The 22,119-nt window shown below is 35.7% G+C and overlaps 1 protein-coding gene across 9 annotated transcripts in view; it reads right to left on the bottom strand.

Moving 5' to 3' along the window:
* The window catches only part of TMEM260 (transmembrane protein 260), a 72,808-nt gene that overhangs the window by 21,821 nt on the left and 28,868 nt on the right, over positions 1-22,119 (bottom strand). For all 9 annotated transcript variants that reach the window (XR_010150951.1, XR_010150954.1, XR_010150952.1 and 6 more), the window contains exons 6-12: positions 21,772-21,951; positions 18,784-18,824; positions 15,049-15,132; positions 13,777-13,891; positions 12,302-12,471; positions 9,362-9,533; positions 5,537-5,685 (exon numbers count right to left, since the gene is read on the bottom strand). Coding sequence is in view for 3 of the 9 variants with exons in the window: in XM_009427851.5 (XP_009426126.1) it covers positions 5,537-5,685; positions 9,362-9,533; positions 12,302-12,471; positions 13,777-13,891; positions 15,049-15,132; positions 18,784-18,824; positions 21,772-21,951 (911 nt within the window). In the remaining 6 variants the exon portion in view is untranslated. The remainder of the gene's footprint in view (positions 1-5,536; positions 5,686-9,361; positions 9,534-12,301; positions 12,472-13,776; positions 13,892-15,048; positions 15,133-18,783; positions 18,825-21,771; positions 21,952-22,119) is intronic.

The following is a 22,119-nucleotide window of genomic DNA, read 5'->3' as shown; positions in this document are numbered from 1 at the left end:
TTCCCCTCAGTTGAATTCTTTCTTCTGAGGTGGCAAGAAGTGAGGTTGCTGCAGCCCTGTATGGGTTTGCTGCCAGTAACTCACACACTCGCCGCCAGTAACAGTAGCACACACATGGGATTAATCCAAATAGCACTGCAAATGCTTTGGAAACAGAACCGGTATTGCAACCACAGTTCACAGAAGGCAGGCCAGAATTTGAAACCTGAGATTAACTTGGCCAAGGGCTTGCTAAACAAACAGACCAAAAAGTCATCATTCTCCTTGGGATTTAAATAAGACCCAAATATTCAAAATGTCCAGGATACAATCCAAAATTACTCGGCATATGAAGAACCAGAAAAATCTCAACTCATAAGGGAAAAAACAATCAATAGATGTCAATTCTAAGATGACACAAATGCTAGAATTGTCAAAGACTTTAAAACAACTATTATAAGCATGCATCAAGAAGGAAGGGCAAATACTCTAGAAACAAAAGGAAAGATGGAGAAGCTCAACAAAAAAGTAAAATATATAAAAAGGAACCAAATGGCTTAATATAAGTTTGGCAAGACAGTATGTCAGGGAATTTGAAGACAGAGAAAAAAAAAGATACAATTTAAACAAAAAAAGAAAAACACTGAAAAAAAGCACAGAGTTCAGGCATCTGTGGGACAATACCAAAAGGTCTAAATTCATTTCATCAGAGTCTCAGAAGGAGAAAAGAAAGACTGTGAAACAGGAAAAATTATTTAAAGACATAATGTATGAAAAATTCCCAAATTTTGTGAAAGATACAATCTTACAGGTTGAGGAAATTTGGCAAACTCCAAACAAGTTAACGCAAAGAAATCCATGCTAAAATATATCATAATCAAACTGCTGAAAACTAAAGACAAATAAAAAGTCTTGAAAATGGCCAGAGAAAAACAATAGATTTCACCTAGGGGAACAATGATTTGAATTACTGTGGATTTCTAATTAGAAGCTACACAGGCCAAAAAAATTAACTGACTTTTTTTCTTCTTCTTTTTTTTTTTTCTGAGATAGGGTTTTGCTCTGTTGCCTAGGCTGGAGTGCAGTGGCACAATCATAGCTCACTGCAGCCTCAAACTCCTGCATTCAAACAATCTTCTCACCTCAGCTGCCCAAGTAGTTGGGACCACAGGTGTGTACCACCACGTCCAGCTAATTTTTTATTTTTATTTTTTTGTAGCGACAGGGTCTCCCTATGTAGTCAAGGTTGGTCTTGAACTCCTGGGCTCAAGCAATCCTGCCTCAGCCTCCCAAAGTGCTGGAATTACAGGCATGAGCCACTGTGCCCAGCCTAAAGTAACATTTTTAAAATGCTGAGGAAAACAGTATTATCAACCCAGAATCTATTTCCACAAATATCCTTCGAAAAGGAAGATGAAATAAAGACATTTTCAGATAAAGGAAAACTAAGAGAATTCACTGCTAATAGTTTTGGTTTAAAAGAAATACTTAAGGAATATCCTCAGAACGAAGGGAAATCACACAAGAGGAAAATGTGGAATATCAGGATTGAAGAAAGAACAACAGATCTGGTAAGTATCTGATAAATATTGTAGAATATTTTTTTCTCTTAAGTTCTTTAATATATGTATGACAACTGAAATAAAAACGACCCTATCTGACATAATATATAACACAAAAAGTAAAAGACTTATATGACAGTAAGGTTTCCACATTCTGCTTGAAGTGGTAAATTATTACTCCTAAGTATACCATGACAAGTTAAGTATGGATGCTGTAATCTCAACAGCAACCAGCTTCAAAAAAAAAAAAAACACCAAAAACAAAAACTTTACCAAGCGATATAGTAAAAAATCTCAATAAACATTTTTAAAAGAAATACAAAAAGTCAGCCAGGCGTGGTGGCTCACGCCTGTAATCCTAGCACTTTGGGAGGCCAAGGCAGGTGGATCACTTGAGGTCAGGAGTTCAAGACCAGCCTGGCCAACATGGTGAAACCCCGTCTCTACTAAAAATACAAAAGTTAGCTGGGCTTGGTGGCACATGCCTGTAATCCCAGCTACTCAGGAGGCTAAGGCAGGAGAATCGCTATAACCTGGGAGGTGGAGGTTGCAGTCAGCCAAGATTGTGCCACTGTACTCCTGGCCTGGGTGACAGAGTGAGACTCCATCTCAAAAGAAAAAAAAAAAAAGAAATACAAAAAGTCAATTAATCTAAAAAAAGATAATAGTAGACATACATCTAAACATATCAATATTTATATTAAATGCAAATGGTGTAGACATAGCAATTAAAAATAGAGATCTGAGATAGTAAAATAAGACTCAAATATATGCTGTCTATAAAACACCTATTTTAAATATGATATAGGTTGGTTAGAAACAAAAGGATGAAAAAAGATAAACCACAAAAACACGAATTAAGTTAAAACCAATAAAAAACCCCAGAAGATTTTTTTTCGTTTGTATAGACAGCGAAAAGTGCAAATACAATGCAATGAAGAAAGGATAATCTTTGTAGCAAAGAGTATAAGGACAATTTGACATCCAAACACAAAAACAAAACTATAGAACTCATAGAAGAAAACATGAGAAAATCTTTGTGATCTGGCATTAGGCAAAGAGTTCTTAGATATGATACCAAAAATATAATTCATAGAAAAAAATTGAATTTGAGTTTCAAAGAAATAAAGTTTTGCTCTGCAAAAGACACTTGTAAAAGACAAGCAACTGCGAGAAAATATTTACAAACTGCATATTTGACAGAGGTTGTGTACCTAGAATATATACAGAACTTTCAAAACTCAACAATAAGAAAACAACTCAATCCCAACCCTATGCAGAAAACATACTCACACACAAACCTGTTTATGAATGTTTATAGCAGCTCTATTTATAAATGCCCCAAACTGGAAACAACCCAACTGTCCTTCAATGAGTAAACGGATAAACAAACTACAGTACATCCATACAATGAAATATTACTTAGAAACAAAAAGAATAAACTATTGATATACACAGCAACTAGGATGGTTCTCAAAGGCACTACACTAAGTGAAATATGCCAATATCAACAGGTTATATACTTTGATTCTATTTATATGACACTCAGGAAAAGGTAAAGCTATAATAATGAAGAACAGATCAGTGGTTGCCAGGGTTAGGCCTGAGGAGACAGTATGACTATACGGGAGCAGCACAAGAAAATTTATGGAATCATGGACTGCTCTGTGTCCTGACTGCTGTGGTGGTTACACAAATGTATACATGGGTTAAAATTCATAGAACTGTATACCACACCCCCTAACAAGAAAAGTAAATATTACTGCATGTTAAAATAACAGGTGCTCACTAAACATTAGCTAGCTTCCTTTCAGAGGTATGCATTTAGATAACTTTCATATGATGATGGTCCATCCCTTTGGGGGGAAAACTATCTCTATCACATGCCTTTAAATAATGCATGTCCTTTGAGTTAGTAATTTTACTTCTGAGAATCTATACTAATAATTTAAAATTCTGCCCCTCCACAAAAAACCCTACATATACAAAAGCAGTTGTTGTAGGTATAATTTTATTATAGTTAAAATTAGATCATGTTAAATATCTCCTAATAGTTTTATTTGCTTATTATTTTTAAATTACAGTACATGTATTTACAAAGTTTGTAAAAACATAAGGAAATTGTTTTATGACAGTAAATATAAAAAACAGGACACTTATGCTTTCACCTTTGTAAAAAATATGCATTTTTTATATATGTGTTGTTTCTGAGTGAATAGGACCCTGTTTTCTTCCAGTTTTTAAAAACATTTCTCATTCTGTAACAAGCACATGAAACTTTTAAATTTAAAAACTATTTTAAAAACTGATATTAAATAAGTCATATTTATGCAGTGATCTTTGTTAGTCAAAAACATTAACAAAACTTTATGGGGCAGAATGTTTATCATAATTGTATATTATAAGAGCAAAAGTCTAGAAACAGAGAGAATATCCCAAAAATAGAATATTCATTAAATTATTATGCATCTTATGAGAATATTAGCCAACAATGACAATAATATACATGGGGAAATGCTTATGATATAATGGTAGGTTAAAAAAATTGGACAGAAAATGATATCTCAGCTATATATAATACAGTATGTATGAATATGTGTATGTTTTAAAAATAAGTCATTTATGTTAAAGATGAGTGGAATCCAACAATATTTATCAAAATATTAACAGCAGCTGTCCTTGGGAGACAGATGATACTGATCGTCTTCACACTTTTCCGTGTTGTTTAGAGTTTCCTCAAAGAGCATACGATACTTCCATCATATTGTTCTTGGAACATTTTGGACATGCAATTTTTATTAAATAAATGCTGAATGAATGTCCCCAAACAGAATTAATGGCTTCCTTATCCATGCTGCCAGAATACTTGGCATATGTTGTCAGTTAAATCATCTATCTATTCAGTAAACACCTATTGAGTATATACTATGTCTGACACTTTACAAGGCATTGATAGTATAGAACTTATCCCACCAAATTATGGCTAGTTGTATTCACATCTATGTATGTATACAACTAGATTGTGTTCTATTTGGATTTGGAACTGAGTCCCATTCATCTTTCTACTGCTGGAGCCTAATACAAGCTGTAACATAGTAGACATTCAGTAAATGCTTGTGGGATTGAATTCTCGAAAATTCACAAAAATGCCAACTTGGGGATGTTAATGGTTCCTAATATTTTATCTAGAATAGAATAATTAAATGTTACTCTCACAGCGCATTTATAACCATTACTGTCGTTTACTCCACGAGCCACATAAACTTCAGGCTCTAAACACCCAAAATACCACATTATTATGTTCTTAGCAAGGGATAATTTAACTTTGGGATTTACAAAGACATTCTGAAGTCTTCTTTATAAGAAAAAATAAATCATGAAATAAGTGTTTCTTCTTCAAGCTCTGGACAATCTCAAGCACTTCATGGCAGAAGAAATGCTGAACACTATACCATCGGAGGAATTATTTATTCTTGACCTAACTACAAATAATTTTATGTTCTCAAGTATAGAATTCACAATTCTCATATTTTATCTCAGCTAGCATAAACTGTAGGTGTTTTTATTTATAAAAATGTCTTATCCTTTATAAAAATTCTTAAGCTATTTTTATATAGTGATTATTCCTGAAAACATTTGCTTTACACTTAAAAGGGGGGCCATAGTGTTGATCAGGGGAACTATAATTGCTTGCCATCCACCTGCAATGATTTCAAGTAGGCAGGCACATCTCCAATTTCTGTGAATTGTACTAAGATCTTATTTGCTGTTCTTGCTAATCTGTCTGTATTTTTCCTTTATCCAAAACAATAACATTTATTTCTGCCTGGCCTCATTTATGCACAGATATTCAATTTAATTACAAAGATAATCTCACCAGTGACAGGGAAATAGGTAGAGAAAATTGGTCTTTTGGATGATGCACAGCTGCTACAGAAACAACTTTAGAAAAGCTTAAGATTTTAGAAAAGCTATTATATAAAAAGAATGCTTACTGTTTATTTACTTCAAGAAAATGATAAAGATTAAATGTGACCATTCCACTAGGTAATATTCCTTCCACAGGATTCCACCGGTTCCCAGGAAAGTTGACACCTGGCAAGTGCTTTGCCATCTTGGGTAAATACCACTCGTAAGTCATCATCTGCCAGAAAAGTCACACATAATGTCAGACTTTTAATATATTTCTTAAAAAGAATCAAGTTTATCAAGTAATGGCAAAAACCTAAATTACTTTTGCACCAACCTAATATATACATAATTGAAAAATATAAGCACAACTGAGAATGTGGTACTGATTACTTTTTTAGTGATGTAAACTTTGGATTTTATTATGACTATCATCAGTCACATCAGTACCTTCTTCCAATTTACCTCCCGCATTTGACTCCCCAGAAGGACCTTCCCCCATTCTTATACCTAGAGCAGGGGTCCCCAAACTGGGCCGCACAGCAGGGGCCAGCATTACTGCTGTGCTCTGCCTCCTGTCAGATCAGTGGCAGCATTAGATTTTCACAGGAGTGTGAACCTATTGTGAACTGCACATGTGAGAGATCTAAGCTGCATGCTCCTTAAGAGAATCTAATGCCTGATGATCTCAGGTGGAACAGTTTCATCCCGAGACCATTCCCCACCCCCACCCCCAACCCCCAGTCTGTGGAAATACTGTCCTTCACAAAACCGGTCCCTGGTGTAAAAAAGGTTGGGGACCACTGACCTAGAGAACGTGTATTCAACTTTCAGAACCACTGTAAATATCACTTCCTCTGATGCCCTCCTCTGTCTCCATAGCCAGAATGGCATGATCCTCTAGTACTTTGTACTCACCTCTATGAGAGCCTGTTCCTCACCAGACTGTGAGCTCCTAGAGAAAAGGCACTGTATTTTTTCATCTCTGTGTATCTGCACCTAGCACACTGCCTGGCATAGAACAGTTCTCAAATTTATTATTATTATTTTGAGACAGTCTCACTCTGTCACCCAGGCTGGAGTACAGTGGCATGATCTCAGCCCACTGCAAGCTCCGCCGTCTGGGTTCATTCTCCTACCTCAGCCTCCCGAGTAGCTGAGATTGCAGGCACATGCCACTACACCCGACTAATTTTTGTATTTTTGGTAGACACGGGGTTTCACCATGTTGGCCAGGCTGGTGTCGAACTCCTGGCCTCAAGTGCTCCACCCGCCTCGGCCTCCCAAAGTTCTGGGATTACAGACGTGAGCCACCACGCCTGGCCAGTTCTCAAATCATGTTTGCTGAAATTGAAATGCCTTTGATGGCCAGACTAGACAACCTAGACAAAATAGCCATTATTTTATTCATTAAAAAAATCAAGTATGCTCATCTATAATGAATAAGATATAATCCCTGCCCTGGAGAAGCTCAATCATGTAATAATCTAGGCCTCAAAGTTAAAAACTCTTTTGGCATTTCAAATTATCTGAATTTATTAGTAGACCTATATTAATTACATATCCTTACAAGTTTACACATTCTTTTGATTTAAATAATTTACTTATATTAGAAAAAATCATTTTACTTAATTCTATACTTAACACATACTTAACTCTATACTTTGATATGTATTCATTCCCTCTTTTTAAAGAAGAGACTCCCATTTACACCACCAAAGCTTTGTTATGTTCGGATATCATCATTTGAGAAATTGTGCTTATGTTTTACTTGTCTTATGTAAGACATTACCTAGCAAATGACAAATTAATTTTAATCTAAGTCTAAACTGTAAATACTCAAAAAATACTTACTGAATTAGGCTTTATTACCCAATAGTTCTGGTTCTGGAGGATATTAATATTAATTACATACCCACTGTGTGCTATGGACTTTACTGTTCCTCATTTGGTTCTCAAAATAACCTTGCTATGTGAGAATAACTGTATCAGACACTGTTGATTGCCCACTCAACAGTGAATACCTTCTTCTTTTTCACTAATGCAATCTTGATTTTGATCAGGTAGCTCAGGCTGCAATGTTCTCAGTCTAGTCATTCTCCTTTGCTAATGAGCAGTTTAGGTGTGAGTATATGACTCAGTATTGGTCAGTGGGGCCTGAGTGGAGGTCTGCTGGGGGGCTTCTGGGGCACATGTTATTTCCAATAAATAGAGAGAGGGAGATACCCAAGAAGAAGCACTGTGCTTTGTTTTAGGTTGTGATGTTTGGAACTGGGCATGCATCCTGTGACTGGGAGGGAAAAGTCAAGAGAATGGCAGAAAAACTGCCTCAGAAACTGACGTCCCTGAACTGCTCATATTATCAATCCTAACATCACCTATCTCCAGACTGCGTCTCATGTGAGGCTAAAAACTCAGTCATTTAAGTCAGGTATTCTGTTTCTTGCATTCAAATGCACCCTAACTTACATAATGATGACTTACATTTCATAAATAAGGGAACAGAAGCTCTGAGAGGAAAAATCATTAGCCCCATGTCACATATCCAGGAAGTGACAGAATGAGGACTTGAGTTTAGGTCTAATTCACTTTCTAATCCATGCTTCTCAACTACAGGAGCTGACATTCTAAACAGTGTTTAAAATCATAGTGTGGAACCATGTTATTAACAAATAACATAGCTTTTGTCAGAATCTAGACTGAAGTTCAAATTAATCAATCGGCATCCATGATATAAATGCAACTGCTTATAAAAATGTAAAATTGTATATTTACAAATCTGTTTATAAAGTTTTCTCCAAAAATTATAATTATTCATTAATTCAACAAAGTGCATTAAGTACTATGCCTAATAATTTGTTCAACTGAATTCATCATATTATTCTTTTAAGATTAAGAATTTCTCTTTTCCTAATGACTGCTCTAAAAACACCAGAGACAGGTTTCTTCCCTTTTATGTATCTATGGCTTAAATAATAAATCTTAGTTTAAATAGTTCTTCAATGAAAAAAAAAGTTTTCATAGCCCTCAAAATTTTCACAAGTCCTCTCTTAATGTATTTTTGTCACAGCATTAACAAAGTTTATATAAAAACTCTATAGCATAATTATGGTTAATAATTTCTATTTTGAGTGAAATGTTTACTTACCTACAGTATGATTTATTTCATATTCCATATAATTTATTTTAATCCCTGGACCAATGGGCAAGGTAAATTTGAATGGTTGAGTTAGCTGAATATAAAATAACAATTTTTTTTTTTTTTTTTTTTGAGACGGAGTCTCGCCCTGTTGCCCAGGCTGGAGTGCAGTGACACGATCTCGGCTCACTGCAAACTCCGCCTCCCAGGTTCACACCATTCTCCTGCCTCAGCCTCCCGAGTAGCTGGGACTACAGGCACGTGCCACCACACCCGGCTAATTTTTTGTATTTTTAGTAGAGACGGGGTTTCACCATGTTAGCCAGGATGGTCTCGATCTCCTGACCTCGTGATCCGCCAGCCTCAGCCTCCCAAAGTGCTGGGATTACAGGCGTGAGCCACTGCACCCGGCCTGAATGTAAAATAACAATTTAAAAATAGATTTACCATACAACAAACACTTTTATGGTTTGTCACATGAACTAGAGACCTAAAACATTATGAATCTAACATGAAACACATTAATTCTTAAAACGTTCAGTTTAAATGTTTTTAAATGAGAAAGAAGCAACTAGTGTGACTTACACTATTAGTTAAAATAAAAAAAAGTATGCCCATATATATTCTACCTAACATGTAGAATGTCATATATATTCTACCTAACAGTGATCATGAAAACTGTACCCATCCACCATTTTAAAAAAGATGTTTTTTCCAAAACATATGTTTTTAAATCATCGCTATATTCTAAGTATATTTTTCATATACTTACTTCCTGATCCACTAATGAAATGTCAGGCCTCAACCCCTCACAGTAATGCATGTAACGGAGAGAATTTCCTGGCAAATCTCCTCTGAGTAAGATAATTGCATCATGAGGCATAGAGGTGAGAAGGTTCTTTGCGAACTTATCAATCACATAGTTGGTCCTTTGGTCACAAACACTAAATAAAAGGATCCAAAAAAATTAAAATAGCAACACTTTGCTACAGTTTTAATAAGACTGGGCTTATTTTCTATGCCATTCTTTTCCCATCATACAATCAACATTTAGTGTTTCAATACATTCTAAAATAACATGTATATTTGAAGAGAGAATACTATCACCTGATAAGCAGCAGCTAATTGTGCAATTGAAAAAAAATCAGTCTACTGCTTACTTCTGGAGTTTATAATCATTTCCAGAAAAAGGGAATCAGTACACAAGAATAGGTCCTTTTTTCCCCCTAAGTGTAATCCAATTTTATTTTTAGAAAGTAAGATTTCTGATTCCACTTGGAGTTTAAGGCAATTTTATGTTCATTCCATTTACTCAAAGGAACTTTCAGAAATGCAAAAGGAAATCTGCCCATTTCTGACTTGAATTTGTATGGCATTTGTATGATTTTCTTGCATGCAGAGGTTGATCCTTTCCACTTCTCCCCCGAATCACAGGCCTCCTGCGTCCCTCTCTGCCTTTGGAGATCAAGAAATTGCTAGGGAATGAGACCAATGAGAAGCAAGGGGAGGATGAGTTTCCTGAGTTGTTTACTTCTCTCCAGGCATTATTTGCTATTGCCAATAACTTCATTCTTTTCAAGAATGAAGTGAACTTTCTAACTTCAAAGAAAAACTGGCATGAATTCTGACAGCATTCTATGAAAAAAGAAAAAGACGACAAAACAGTAATTAGTATCAAAAAATGAGACAAGCAATGTCCTTTCTGTTATTACCAAGTCCATTACCTTTGATGGAGCTGAGAATATCTGGGGTATCACAAAGCAAATGAACACCTCTAGGAACAGAATATTATCCCTGCCTTTGTAACTGATGTAAAAATTACTGTTTCCTACCTGATTCCCTATGTTGCAGAGTGATGAGGCACATTTTGCCACCTAGCAAAAGTGCTATGTATTCCATTCCCCTGGGACAAATAAAAAAAATCAAAACAAGATAAAAACACCTAGCCTGTGCAAATATGTCTGGTGTCGAACCTGGACTGCCCTAATGGCCTAAGCCAGGAGATGACTGGGATAAGAAAAGGTTGGGAAACACACTGTGGGCTTGGTGCACCTTCTTGAGCTAGTGATGATGTTGTGTCCAGGACACGCAGCCCCTTCTCTCAAGGCCTCCTGGTGGCCTTCCTAACACCAGCTCTACCCCAGTATTATAAAGAACAATGTTGTGGTTTTTTTTAACTTTTATTTTATGTTCGGGGTACACGTGTGAGTTTGTTGTTATAAAGGTAAATTCATGTCACAGGGTTTGTTGCACAGATTATTTCGTCACCCAGGTATTAAGCCTGGCACACAATAGTTATTTTTTTCTGATCCTCTCCCTCCTCCCAGCCTCCACTCTCAAGTAGGCCCCAATGTCTGTTGTTCTCCCTCATTGTATCCATGAGTTCTCATCATTTAGTTCCCACTTATAAGTGAGAAGATGCAGTATTAGGTTTTCTGTTCCTCTGTTAATTTGCTAAGAATAATGGCCACCAGTTCCATCCATGTTCCTAAAAAGGACATGATCTCATTCTTTTTATGGCTGCCTAGTGTTCCATGGTGTATATGGACCACATTTTCTTTTTCCAATCTGCCACTGATGGGCATTTAGGTTGATTCCATGTCTTTGTTATTGTGAATAGCGCTGTAATAAACATTCGCATGCATGTGTCTTTATGGTAGAATGATTTATATTCCTTTGGGTATATACCCAGTAATAAGATTGCAGGGTTGAATGGTAAGAACATTGGTTTTTAAAGTTAAGTTAAAAGAGAAAATTTAATCCTTTAAAATAATACCAGTCCAATCTCACTATAGCAAAATTCCAAGGGACTCTCTCTTCCATTTCCATAATGTGTACTTGATATTGCTGGAAATAAACGAACTATAGTCTAAGACTTAGTCTTTTATGTTAGACTGAGATTTTTATTGTAATGGTTATTAAACAGATTTTTTGAAAAATACATGTAATACTAATAATATATGAGTTAAGAAACTTTAGAACTTAATTTAAAAATAATTAAGGCTGGTATAGTGGTTCACACCTGTTAATTCCAGCACTTTGGGAGGCGGAAGAGGGAGGCTTGCTTGAGACCAGGAGTTCAGGACCAGCCTAGGCAACATAGTGAGACCTTGTCTCTACAAAAAAAAAGAAAAAAGGCATGCTAATGGTGGCATGTGTCCATAGTCCTAGCTACTGAGGAGGCTGAGGCAGAGAACTGCTTGAGCCCAGAAGTTCACGGCTGTAGTAAGCTACGATCATGCCACTGTACTCCAGCCTAGGGGACAGAATAAGACCTTGTCTCAAAAAAATTAGTATTTACTACTACAGAGTAAACTGGACATAAAGGGAAGCATAAAGTGAATTATTTTAGGGTATACAAAAAACTCTAAATCATTTTACTCTCCATCTAAGTGGTATTTTAGGTCATGGAATTTTACCTGTACTAGGGATTCTAAAAGTATCTCTTGGGTTCTTAAGAGAAAAAGACACAAATTGTCTACATGCACCACCTAAACCCTTGTTTGCAATGGCCTGAAACCATTCATCGCCCATGCTTTAACTTTTAGGTTTAACGACCCTAAAAGTTAAAGAACTACTGCATTCAACCAAGCTGTCTCACTTTGAGTCTTGAAAACCAGTAGAAGTTAACAATGAAATAAAGTGTTAGAATCTAAATATTCAGGTATCTCTGGCTTGACAGCTACTTTTCATAAAAATAACCATATGTTACCTGTAATTAGAATATATTTGGTAAACTACAAAAAGAGTTGCAGAAAGCCATTCCAGACACTGAAGCCCATTGCTATTCAGCACTCGATTAGTCTCAGACACAACTGCAGCCAAACCAATGCCAGCGAGGACAGCCACTACTGCATTGCTCTGCATCCAGAATCGTTCCACCTGTGAAAGAAGACATGCAACCAGTGGGTCCAGTTGACTATTTTATGCTATCAATCAGCTCCTCATATATTTTTTAAATATGCTGCATGCACCTAGTTGTGTGTGCCTGTTGTCATTCAGGTTTTGTTAACTGATTTCCCCAATCCAAGCCCAGGTCATTTTATTTTTCTATTTTCAAACATTCTTCCTTCCCAGTTTGATAGGTGCATCTCCCTTTTCAGATCCACACATTCATTTCAATACTGTGGCCTTAGTCTTGAACTCCAGTAATATACAGGCTGAACGAGTTAGAGAAATGCTTTTGCTTTACTCCTGATGTTTCCTTCCACATGGAGAAGCTCCACTGTCCTGGCCTGTCTCTGACCCCTCATGTATTTCCTCCTGTAGGATGTAGGGACTGATCTGACTGGGGAGTTTGGGAGCTGGGACTGGGCCTGCAGCGCCCTCCCTTTTCATCTCACTTTGTCCTGGAAGTGAGCTACCCACAGGAAGCACTTGTCCAGGGCTAGAGTCTATCTCTGTGGCACCAGTGGGGTGGGGGAGACAGGGAAGAGGCCTGACCTGCACAGCACTGCCTATGACTAGTGGGTAAATCTGTCTATTCTGGGATGCTGGAAGAGGAAGCCCCCTTGGCTACAGATATAAGCTGCATTTTCCAATCTCAGTATTATCAGTAATAAAAGTGATTCTCCCACCCGTTGTACTGTATTACCTTGTTTCTCAATTGATTCAGAACTCAGGTGATCAAGTAGGGTATTATTTATTAGGCTTCCTGAACACACACATACGCAGACTTTGTTTCAGCTGTCAAAAAAGTGCTATTGACATTTACAGAGAATCTATTGTAAGTAGAAGAAATACTCTAATCTCAGAGACTGCTGCCAAAGAAAACAGAAATACGGTTGCTCTTTTGCCTAGGCCTGGGACTGGGGAGGTAAGAAATAAGGAAATATGTTGTCAAGTGCCCTCAATTACAATTCATATTTCTTTTGCTATTAAAAAAATTCCAGGAGAAATGCAGTTGTACCTATATTTGCAAGCACACACACATACAATGACTGACTTAAATCTACTTTACATTTACTTTTCTATTTAACAACTGTGTTAATTAAACACTGCATTCTTTTTATCCTAAAAAGAGGCCTTAGCTGTATTGACTCAATAATTCAACTTGGATTTATAAAAATGTATATAAAATTTTAACTATTCCTCAAGTAATTTGCCCTTCTACAAGATTTATGAAATGCAAATTTGCACATTCTTCACAAACTTTCTGGTCAAAGGATATATCTAAGTAAAACTTACCACACCCATGAAAAGTGGTTTTGAAATATCTAAATTTGCTCTCCAAGCAAAGAACAATGAATAAATGCAAAACATTCCAGTAAAAAGCCATACTAATGATGGATTCTGTCTGTCCCTACAAAAAATAATAAAAATATGTCTAAAATATTTAGATACATGAATGTCAAATATAATATCACAGGACTTTAAACTATTAGATCTATAAAAACTTTCCATTTTTAACTAGGAGCAAAAAGAGATTTCGGTTTTTAAAATCTGAGTTGAAACAAATAACCAAAATATAATAATAAATTTGAACTACAACTTGGGACTACGTAGTAAAGGATATAAAGCTAACATTCACAGAAGAAATGCAAACTACTGATTTTGTTAAATTTCAGAAGTGATCAAATACAGGCAAAATAGAAATATTTTCATGCTTGAAATAATAAAGATTTAAGAACGATAACTCTCAATGTTGGTGTGCAGTGGTATGACAATATATGTTAGTATAATCCTTCAGAAAATTTAATTTGATAATATCTATATCGGAAGCCTTACAAATATTAATAATCATTGACTCAGTTATTTATCATGCAGGCATAAATCTTTAAGCAATAACAAGAAATGTAAATAAAGATTAATCCATAAAAATGCTTTGGTATTACTTATAATAGTGGAAAAAGTGGAAGCAATCTAAAGACCTCTCAATAGAAGAACAGTTAAATTAATTCTCCTGTGGTCATAGAATGTTCTATTATATAGACATTTAAATGATTTTAAGTATTTTTATAGTATGAGAAAATGTTCACAATGTTTGTGTCAAGTAAACAAAACTATAGATAAATGTACAAATATACATTTACATACAAATACATTCAACAGACTAGATCATAAATGAATAAATTAATGGAGATTTACAGTGCTACATTTTTCAGGGTTTCTTTTGTCATCAGGGATCACTTTTATCATCAGAGGAATTTAAATTATTGCTTCTTTTTAAAATCAGCAATAATAATCGGTTATAGCAGAGTTAAGGGATCAAACCTGAAGTTTAGGACATCAAATGACTGTCTACTTAGATGTAATATAATGCTCGATTTCTTGAAATCATTGATTTATTTAGAATCAGAATAGAAGAAAGCAATACACATTTATCTTAATAGATAGCTAGGAGAGTCATTTATTTGGAGTATAAAATAATACTGGCAATGTCCTACAGTGACATACTGAAAACATTAATTCAATTCATGAACATAGAAAAATAACAGAAAAAGGAATTGTATTACTTACTTTCTTGCTAAACATATATTTGCACAAACCGCAAGGGCTTGGATGTTGAATGAGAGTTCGGTCCTCATATTTGTTACTTGAGAACTGCAAAAAACAACCTAACTTATTGTTGGCAGGAAACAAATTTGATTGATTCCAAATAAAATAGTCCTTGTAAGATACCATTGATTATATACTGAACAATCACAAGGGCTGGGGTCAGATTTTAAAATTTTGTCTTTTAAAGTTGGAAGAAAAAGTGCAATAGAAAGACTTAAATAGTTCTAAGACGTTTTCCAATGGTAACATTTGGTTATCAACTTATGTAATTTGGAATAGGATCAGAACAAATAATTCTTCTGTATTTTTTATATTGGTATACTGTATAGAATATCCCCGACTGGTTTGGTAGGAAGCTGTTTGAAATGAGTTTTTGAACTTTTTTCTCTTGGCAGTGTAGACATGGCCTCCAGTGATTTAGCAAATAACAAAATTAATTCAAATAGATTTCTGGAGATCTAATATGAAGAAAATAAAGGCCATGAGAGAGAATTCCCAGCCATTCTTTTGTGGGTTATCTTTTTCCTTAATTGGTTTCCTTGTTTTCTATATTATTTGTTTTGGTTCAAAAAACATTTAAGCAATCTCAGAGAAATGTATTATATTTTTTTCCTACAAATAAACTAAATTCTTCCACTAACTCATATGCATTTTCAGGTGTTAAAATCTGAGTTCTAAAATAGCTTCTGCTCTAGCTGTCTCCAATTGTTAAAAAAGAAATGACTCTATACATCATCTCAAAGAACTTTCTTCTCCCTACCGGCAATTTTACTGGAGAAAATGTGATACCATAATTATAGAAACCATACAATGTGTATTTTACTAATGAAGACTCATCTACTATGAGAAGATATCCTTACTCACTTTCAAATACACTTGAAAAAATTGATTCCAGCATGAGGCCCATTTCAAACCATTCTTCAAAAGGAATGAAGTCAGTCTCAAAATTATTCTTGGAGATCTATTGCTTAAGTGTAAGCGCTAAAAGATGGTCACTGCCTAAGGTTAGATTCAATAATTTCCTTGTACAGGATTGCAATTTAGAGATATGCATGGGGAAAAAATTTAATTTGCTTGACTGGAAAAGGGTAGATGATTAGCTTCTATCATTTTGAAGGATTTTCTCATAAGTTAATTATGAGTTGCCTTTTTCAATGTTCCTGCCCACCTGAAACTATTAAAGACTAGACATTCTCATTCAGGGAGTGCTAAGATTATGCCTTCATTCTGCATGACGACTTGGTCCACACAGAAGTGTGGGTGTGAGTGGTCATCACTTTTGTCAAGTCTTTTTTCTGGGTATACAGGCTGCTATTATTTTAATGTAAAGGAGGCCTTTAAGGGTCCCAATAGATGACTTTTATGTGCAACTAATAAAAGTTAGACATATGGTCTAGGATTACTCTCAAGAGTTCTTTGGAGTTCATGTAGGGTTTGCTAAGGCAAAATATACCAGTTATCCTTAATGCTGTAACAATCTCTGGAAGGTAGATAGAAAAGAGCAGGCAGTGAGTCCTTCTGCATGGAGCAAAGCAGAATAAAATGAAAGCTCAAAGACATTGATATGACATTTGACTGTCTTTATCTTTATTTTTTTATTTTTTGAGACAGAGTCTCACTCTGTTGCCTAGGCTGGAGTACAGTGGCATGAAGATGGCTCACTGCAGCCTCGACCTCCTGGGCTCAAGCGATCCTCTCACCTCAGCCTCCTGAGTAGCTGCAACTACAGGCGCATGCCACCATGCCTATTTTTTTTTTTTTTAATGTTTTGTAGGCCGGTTGTGTTAGCTCACTCTGGTAATCCCAGCACTTTGGGAGGCCGAGGCAGGTGGATCACTTGAGGTCAGGAGTTTGAGACCAGCCTGGCCAACATGGTGAGACACTGTCTCTACTAAAAATACAAAAATCAGCTGGGCGTGGTAGCACACACCTGTAATCCCAGCTACTCAGGAGGCTGGGGTGGAAAGATCACTTGAACCCGGGAGGCGGAGGTTGCAGTGAGCAGAGATCTCACCACTCCACTCCAGCCTGGGTGACAGGGCAAGACTCCATCTCAAAAAAAAAAAAAATTTTTTTTTTTTTTTTTTTTTTCAGAGACAAGGTCTCACTACGTTGCCCAGGCTGGTCTCAAACTCCTGGGCTCAAGCGATCCTCCCACTTTGGCTTCCCAAAATGCTGGGATTACAGGCATTAGCCACCGCACTCAGTGCCATTTTTATTTTTGAAAAGAAAACTGAGCTTCTTGTTACATTCCCCCAGCGAAAATGAGAAAGCCACAAAAGTCTCACACATAAAAAGAAATATTTAAAATCAATGGTGAGAATCATCAAAAGGTTATGTGAAAGTAACTGATGGCAAGGAGATATTTCCAAGATATAATGTAAAGTGAAAAACAGCAGGCTAATAAAACAGTATGTTTACTATGATCCTACTTTTAAAAAGAAATAAAAATCTTAAAAATATTAGAAAAATATAGTCATTAACAGATAAGTAAACGTGGTTATCTCTGCATGTTGGATTTATAGGTAGTTTTAATTTTCTTATTTTTGCTTACCTGTATTTTCTAAGTTTTCTATAAAGCTTATGTACCTTTTTTGAAGTAGAAAAAAGAAGTTGTTTAAAAAGAAAGCAAGGAAGGATGGCTGGAAGAAAGCAAGCTAGTAAGTAAATTACACCGAAACTGTGAGAACTCATAAACTGCCTCACATATAAAGTTGAAATATTCTCCTCATAGTTTTTTTTCAAACAGCCCCAAGAGTTCCAAATTAGTAATTAGTTAGGACATCACTTTAGTGTTGTAGAAACCTATTTTCTTCCAAAATTTTGTATCAAGTTGGTATGGATATCTTTCCACTTGTCTTAATCTGTAGGTTTTAAAGCAAATATTAACCCAGTTTTCAAAGAACACTATTAAATAATATACATTAAAATATATTTGCTTAAGCCAGCTCTAATAAGGTTGGATGTTAAAAATATGTAAGCCAAAGATAGAGCTTATGGCAAGGATAGCCTAAAGAAGTCATAGGAGACATTACATAAATTAAACTCTGAAATACTAAAAACCAAAATAACAAGAAAATAGTTGTTCAATTGAAGGTTGAAACATTTTAGTTCTATAAATGCTCTATATAGTATTCTAATATTCATGTTGTGTTTATTGCTCATTTTAAGCTCTATCTTATTGAAGGAGGTGCTAAAAATATTTGACAGTACAGTCGGCCCTCTGTATCCATGGGTTCTGCCTCCATGGATTCAATTAACCTTAAATCAAAAAAAAAAAAAGTTGGGGAAAAAACTGTCTGTACAAACATATACAGATGTTTTTTCTTGTCATAATTCCCTAGACAATACAGCATAACAACTATTTACATAGAATTTACATTATACTAGGTATAAGTTATCTAGAGATGATTAAAAGTATACAAGAAGTTGTACATAGGTTATATACAAATATTATGCCATTTCATATCAGGACTTGAGCACCCATGGATTTTTATATCCTTAGGAGTTCCTGTAACCAATACCCCATGGATACTGAGGGACAACTGTAAACACAAACAACTGTTAACTGTAGAGGTAACAACTACTTCTCAGACATACTTTGTTACAAAGAGATGAACTCAGAAATCCCTAAAATCACTTAAAGGAACTAATAGAGAATTCATTTTAAAATAGTTTCAAATATTTCATACTCACAGCAGTATTTCAGACATACTGGATCCTATTTCAGATTTGGCCTAAACACAAAAGACAAAAGTTTATCTGCACAAGCATTAAACTGACGCTTTATTAGGCTATTGTATTTTAATAATCTTAAAAGGTTCAGGTTTTCTTAAAACAATTTTTTTATTTTAGGTTTCGGGGTACCTCTACAGGTTTGTTACACAGGTAAACTGCATGTCAAGGGAGTTTGGTGTACAGATTATTTCATCACCCAGGTAATAAGCATAGTACCCAATAGGTAGTTTTTTTAATCCATTCCCTCCTCCTACCCTCTGCCCTTAAGTACACATGTGTCCATGTGTACTCAATGTTTAGCTCCCACTTATAAATGAGAACATGTGGTATTTGGTTTTCTGCTCCTGCATTAGTTCGCTTAGGACATTAACTCATTCTTTTTTTATGGCTGTGTAGTATTCCATGGTGTATATGTACCACATTAAAAAAAATCCAGTCTACCATTGATGGGCATTTAGGTTGATTCTATGTCTTTTCTATTGTGAATAGTGTTGTGATGAACATACGTGTGTATGTATCTTTAGAGCAGAACAATTTATATCCCTTTGGGTATATAGCCAATAATGGGATTGCTGGGTTGAATGGTAATTCTGTTTCAAGTTCTTTCAGAAATCACCACATTGCTTTCCACAATGGCTGAACTAATTTACGCTCCCACCAGCAGTGTATAAGCATTCTCTTTTCTCCAAAACCTCACCAGCATGTTTTTTGACTTTTTCATATAATAGCCATTCTGACTTGTGTGAGATGGTATTTCATTGTGGTTCCAATTTTCATTTCTCTAATGATTAGTGATATTGAGCACTTTTTCATATGCTTTTTGGCTGTATGTCTAAAAGACACAGGTTTTAAATGTACAATGTATCATTTCTCTTCACTCAAAGTCTTTAGTTCAGAGTCTTATTGAATTTTTAAACAGAAGTCAGTGAAAACTAATTTGGCCACCCTTTAGGAAGAATTTTAGAAGTAATAATTGGCAGGCTGGGTGCGGTGGCTCACACCTGTAATCCCAGCACTTTGGGAGGCCGAGGTGGGCAGATCACGAGGTCAGGAGTTCAAGACCGGCCTGGCCAACATGGTGAAACTCTGTCTCTACTAAAAACACAAAAAATTAGCCGGGCATGGTGGTGCATGTCTGTAATCCCAGCTACTCAGGAGGCTGAGGCAGGAGAATCACTTGAACCCAGGAGGTGGAGGTTGCAGTGAGCCGAGATCACGCCACTGCACTCCAGCCTGGGCGACAGAGTGAGACTCTGTCTCAAAAAAAAAGAAAGAAAGAAAGAAAAGAATATTTGGCTAGAAATCAGTTAAACTATTCCAGCAAAAATGATTTACATGTTAATAAATTAATAACCTTTTTATGCTTCCATTATAGACTTTCCTTAAGCTCTTTATGAGCACTTTGATTAAAATTCATTATAACTTGTTCATCTATAATTTCACAATTATGTATGAATTATATAAATTTGAAATCTAGAATGGTCTTCAGACAATATTTTTCTGGAATAACCAAAATAATTAAAGTAGAATATAAATGTAAAGTATCAAACTCTCTAAGTCAAAATAATTAATACTTTTTTATTATGAAACATCACCTACATATAAAAAACATATATAATACATCTTAAGGGTCAAAGAGCTTTTTAAAAATCTACAGATCCAACATTCATTTAAGAAACAAAACCTCACTGGCCAGGCGCGGTGGCTCACGCCTGTAATCCCCGCACTTTGGGAGGCCGATGAGGGTGGATCACGAGGTCAGGAAATCGAGACCATCCTGGCTAACATGGTGAAACCCCGTCTCTACTAAAAATACAAAAAAATTAGCCGGGTGTGGTGGTGGGCGTCTGTAGTCCCAGCTGCTGGGGAGGCTGAGGCAGCAGAATGGCGTGAACCCGGGAGGCGGAGCTTGCAGCGAGCTGAGATCGCGCCACTGCACTCCAGCCTGGGTGACAGAGCAAGACTCCATCTCAAACAAACAAAACAAAATTTAAAAAAAAAAATTCTTTTTTTTAAAAAGAAACAAAACCTCATCAATATCATAAGGTATCTCCCAAAGCCCTCAAAGACTTTTTCTTCCTTATCCCACAGTAGTAACTACTACCTTGAATTTGGTGTTATTTCCCTATTTTTTATAAATATATAGTTCTACTACTTTTGTATGTACCCTTGAACAATAGATTGTTTAGTTTCTCATGGTTTAGAGTTTTGTATAAGTGGTATTATATACTACATACTCTTCTGAGACTTGCCTTCTTAAGTAGGACACAAAAGTACAAACCAAGAAAGAAAAACCTGATATAACTGTCTATATGAAAATAAAAAATCTTCTGCTCATCCTTTCATTTTTCAGATAATCTTTACTGCAACTATATTTAATGTGTTCCCCTAATATGTCTTAGGAAAAGCAAGGCCTTTTGAACTTCTTTGGAGCACACTGTTTCCATTTAGTGAGCTCATGAGGCATTTACAGATATGTCTTGAGTTTCAAAAACTAGACATTAACATAAAAACTGTTCATGAAATATGTAAAAAATAAATAAATAATAAGAAGAAGTGGTTTGGTCAAGGAAAATTTTTTAAATTGAGGATTTTTTTTTCCTTCAATCTTTTCCAAATAGTTTTATTCACAGATCAAGTACCCATAGTGACTCACTGCTAACAAGACTGAAATGTTTCGACTGTAGGTGGAAGACTTTTTAATGACTGCTATCCTAAAAAGTATATTCAGGATATACAACTACATGATGTTAAATTAAGTGATTCCGGCTTTTCTCTAACATATATCAAAGGCCATATTCCAAGGGGCAACTTTGTTACATAAATAACCAAAACAAACATTTGATCTACTGTCATTGATAAATATTGTTTTTTTAATCAAGGCCCAGGCAGAGCACTGAAGTTTTGCCACTTGTTTCCTTAGAAGGGCTTTAAATCTGAATTTACCAGGCTGAAGGTTCCATATTCTTCCCTGAGAAAATGTGTCAAAAATCCTTGCAGTGTTGTCTGGTCTCCCCAGGTCCACCGGGCATGATTAAGGTAAGATGAGATGGGAAGGTGGACATAGGGCAGCAAACCAGCAGAGAAGTACAGGCTCAACTTCAACAAAGAGCCCAGGGAGAGTTCCTGCATCAGAGCACATTGGGTGGTATAACAATGTTTATTTTAGTAGATTCATCCCGGAACTTCAAGAACATATCAAGGAAAACATCAAATATGTTTACTCAGAGCTGATCTCCCAATTTATATTAAGTCACCATAGAATACTATGTTAAACCTTCTGATTACTACGGA

The sequence above is a fragment of the Pan troglodytes genome, chromosome 15, assembly GCF_028858775.2.
Source record: "Pan troglodytes isolate AG18354 chromosome 15, NHGRI_mPanTro3-v2.0_pri, whole genome shotgun sequence".
Taxonomy (NCBI): domain Eukaryota; kingdom Metazoa; phylum Chordata; class Mammalia; order Primates; family Hominidae; genus Pan; species Pan troglodytes.
This window is presented reverse-complemented; position numbering and strand designations above follow the sequence as displayed.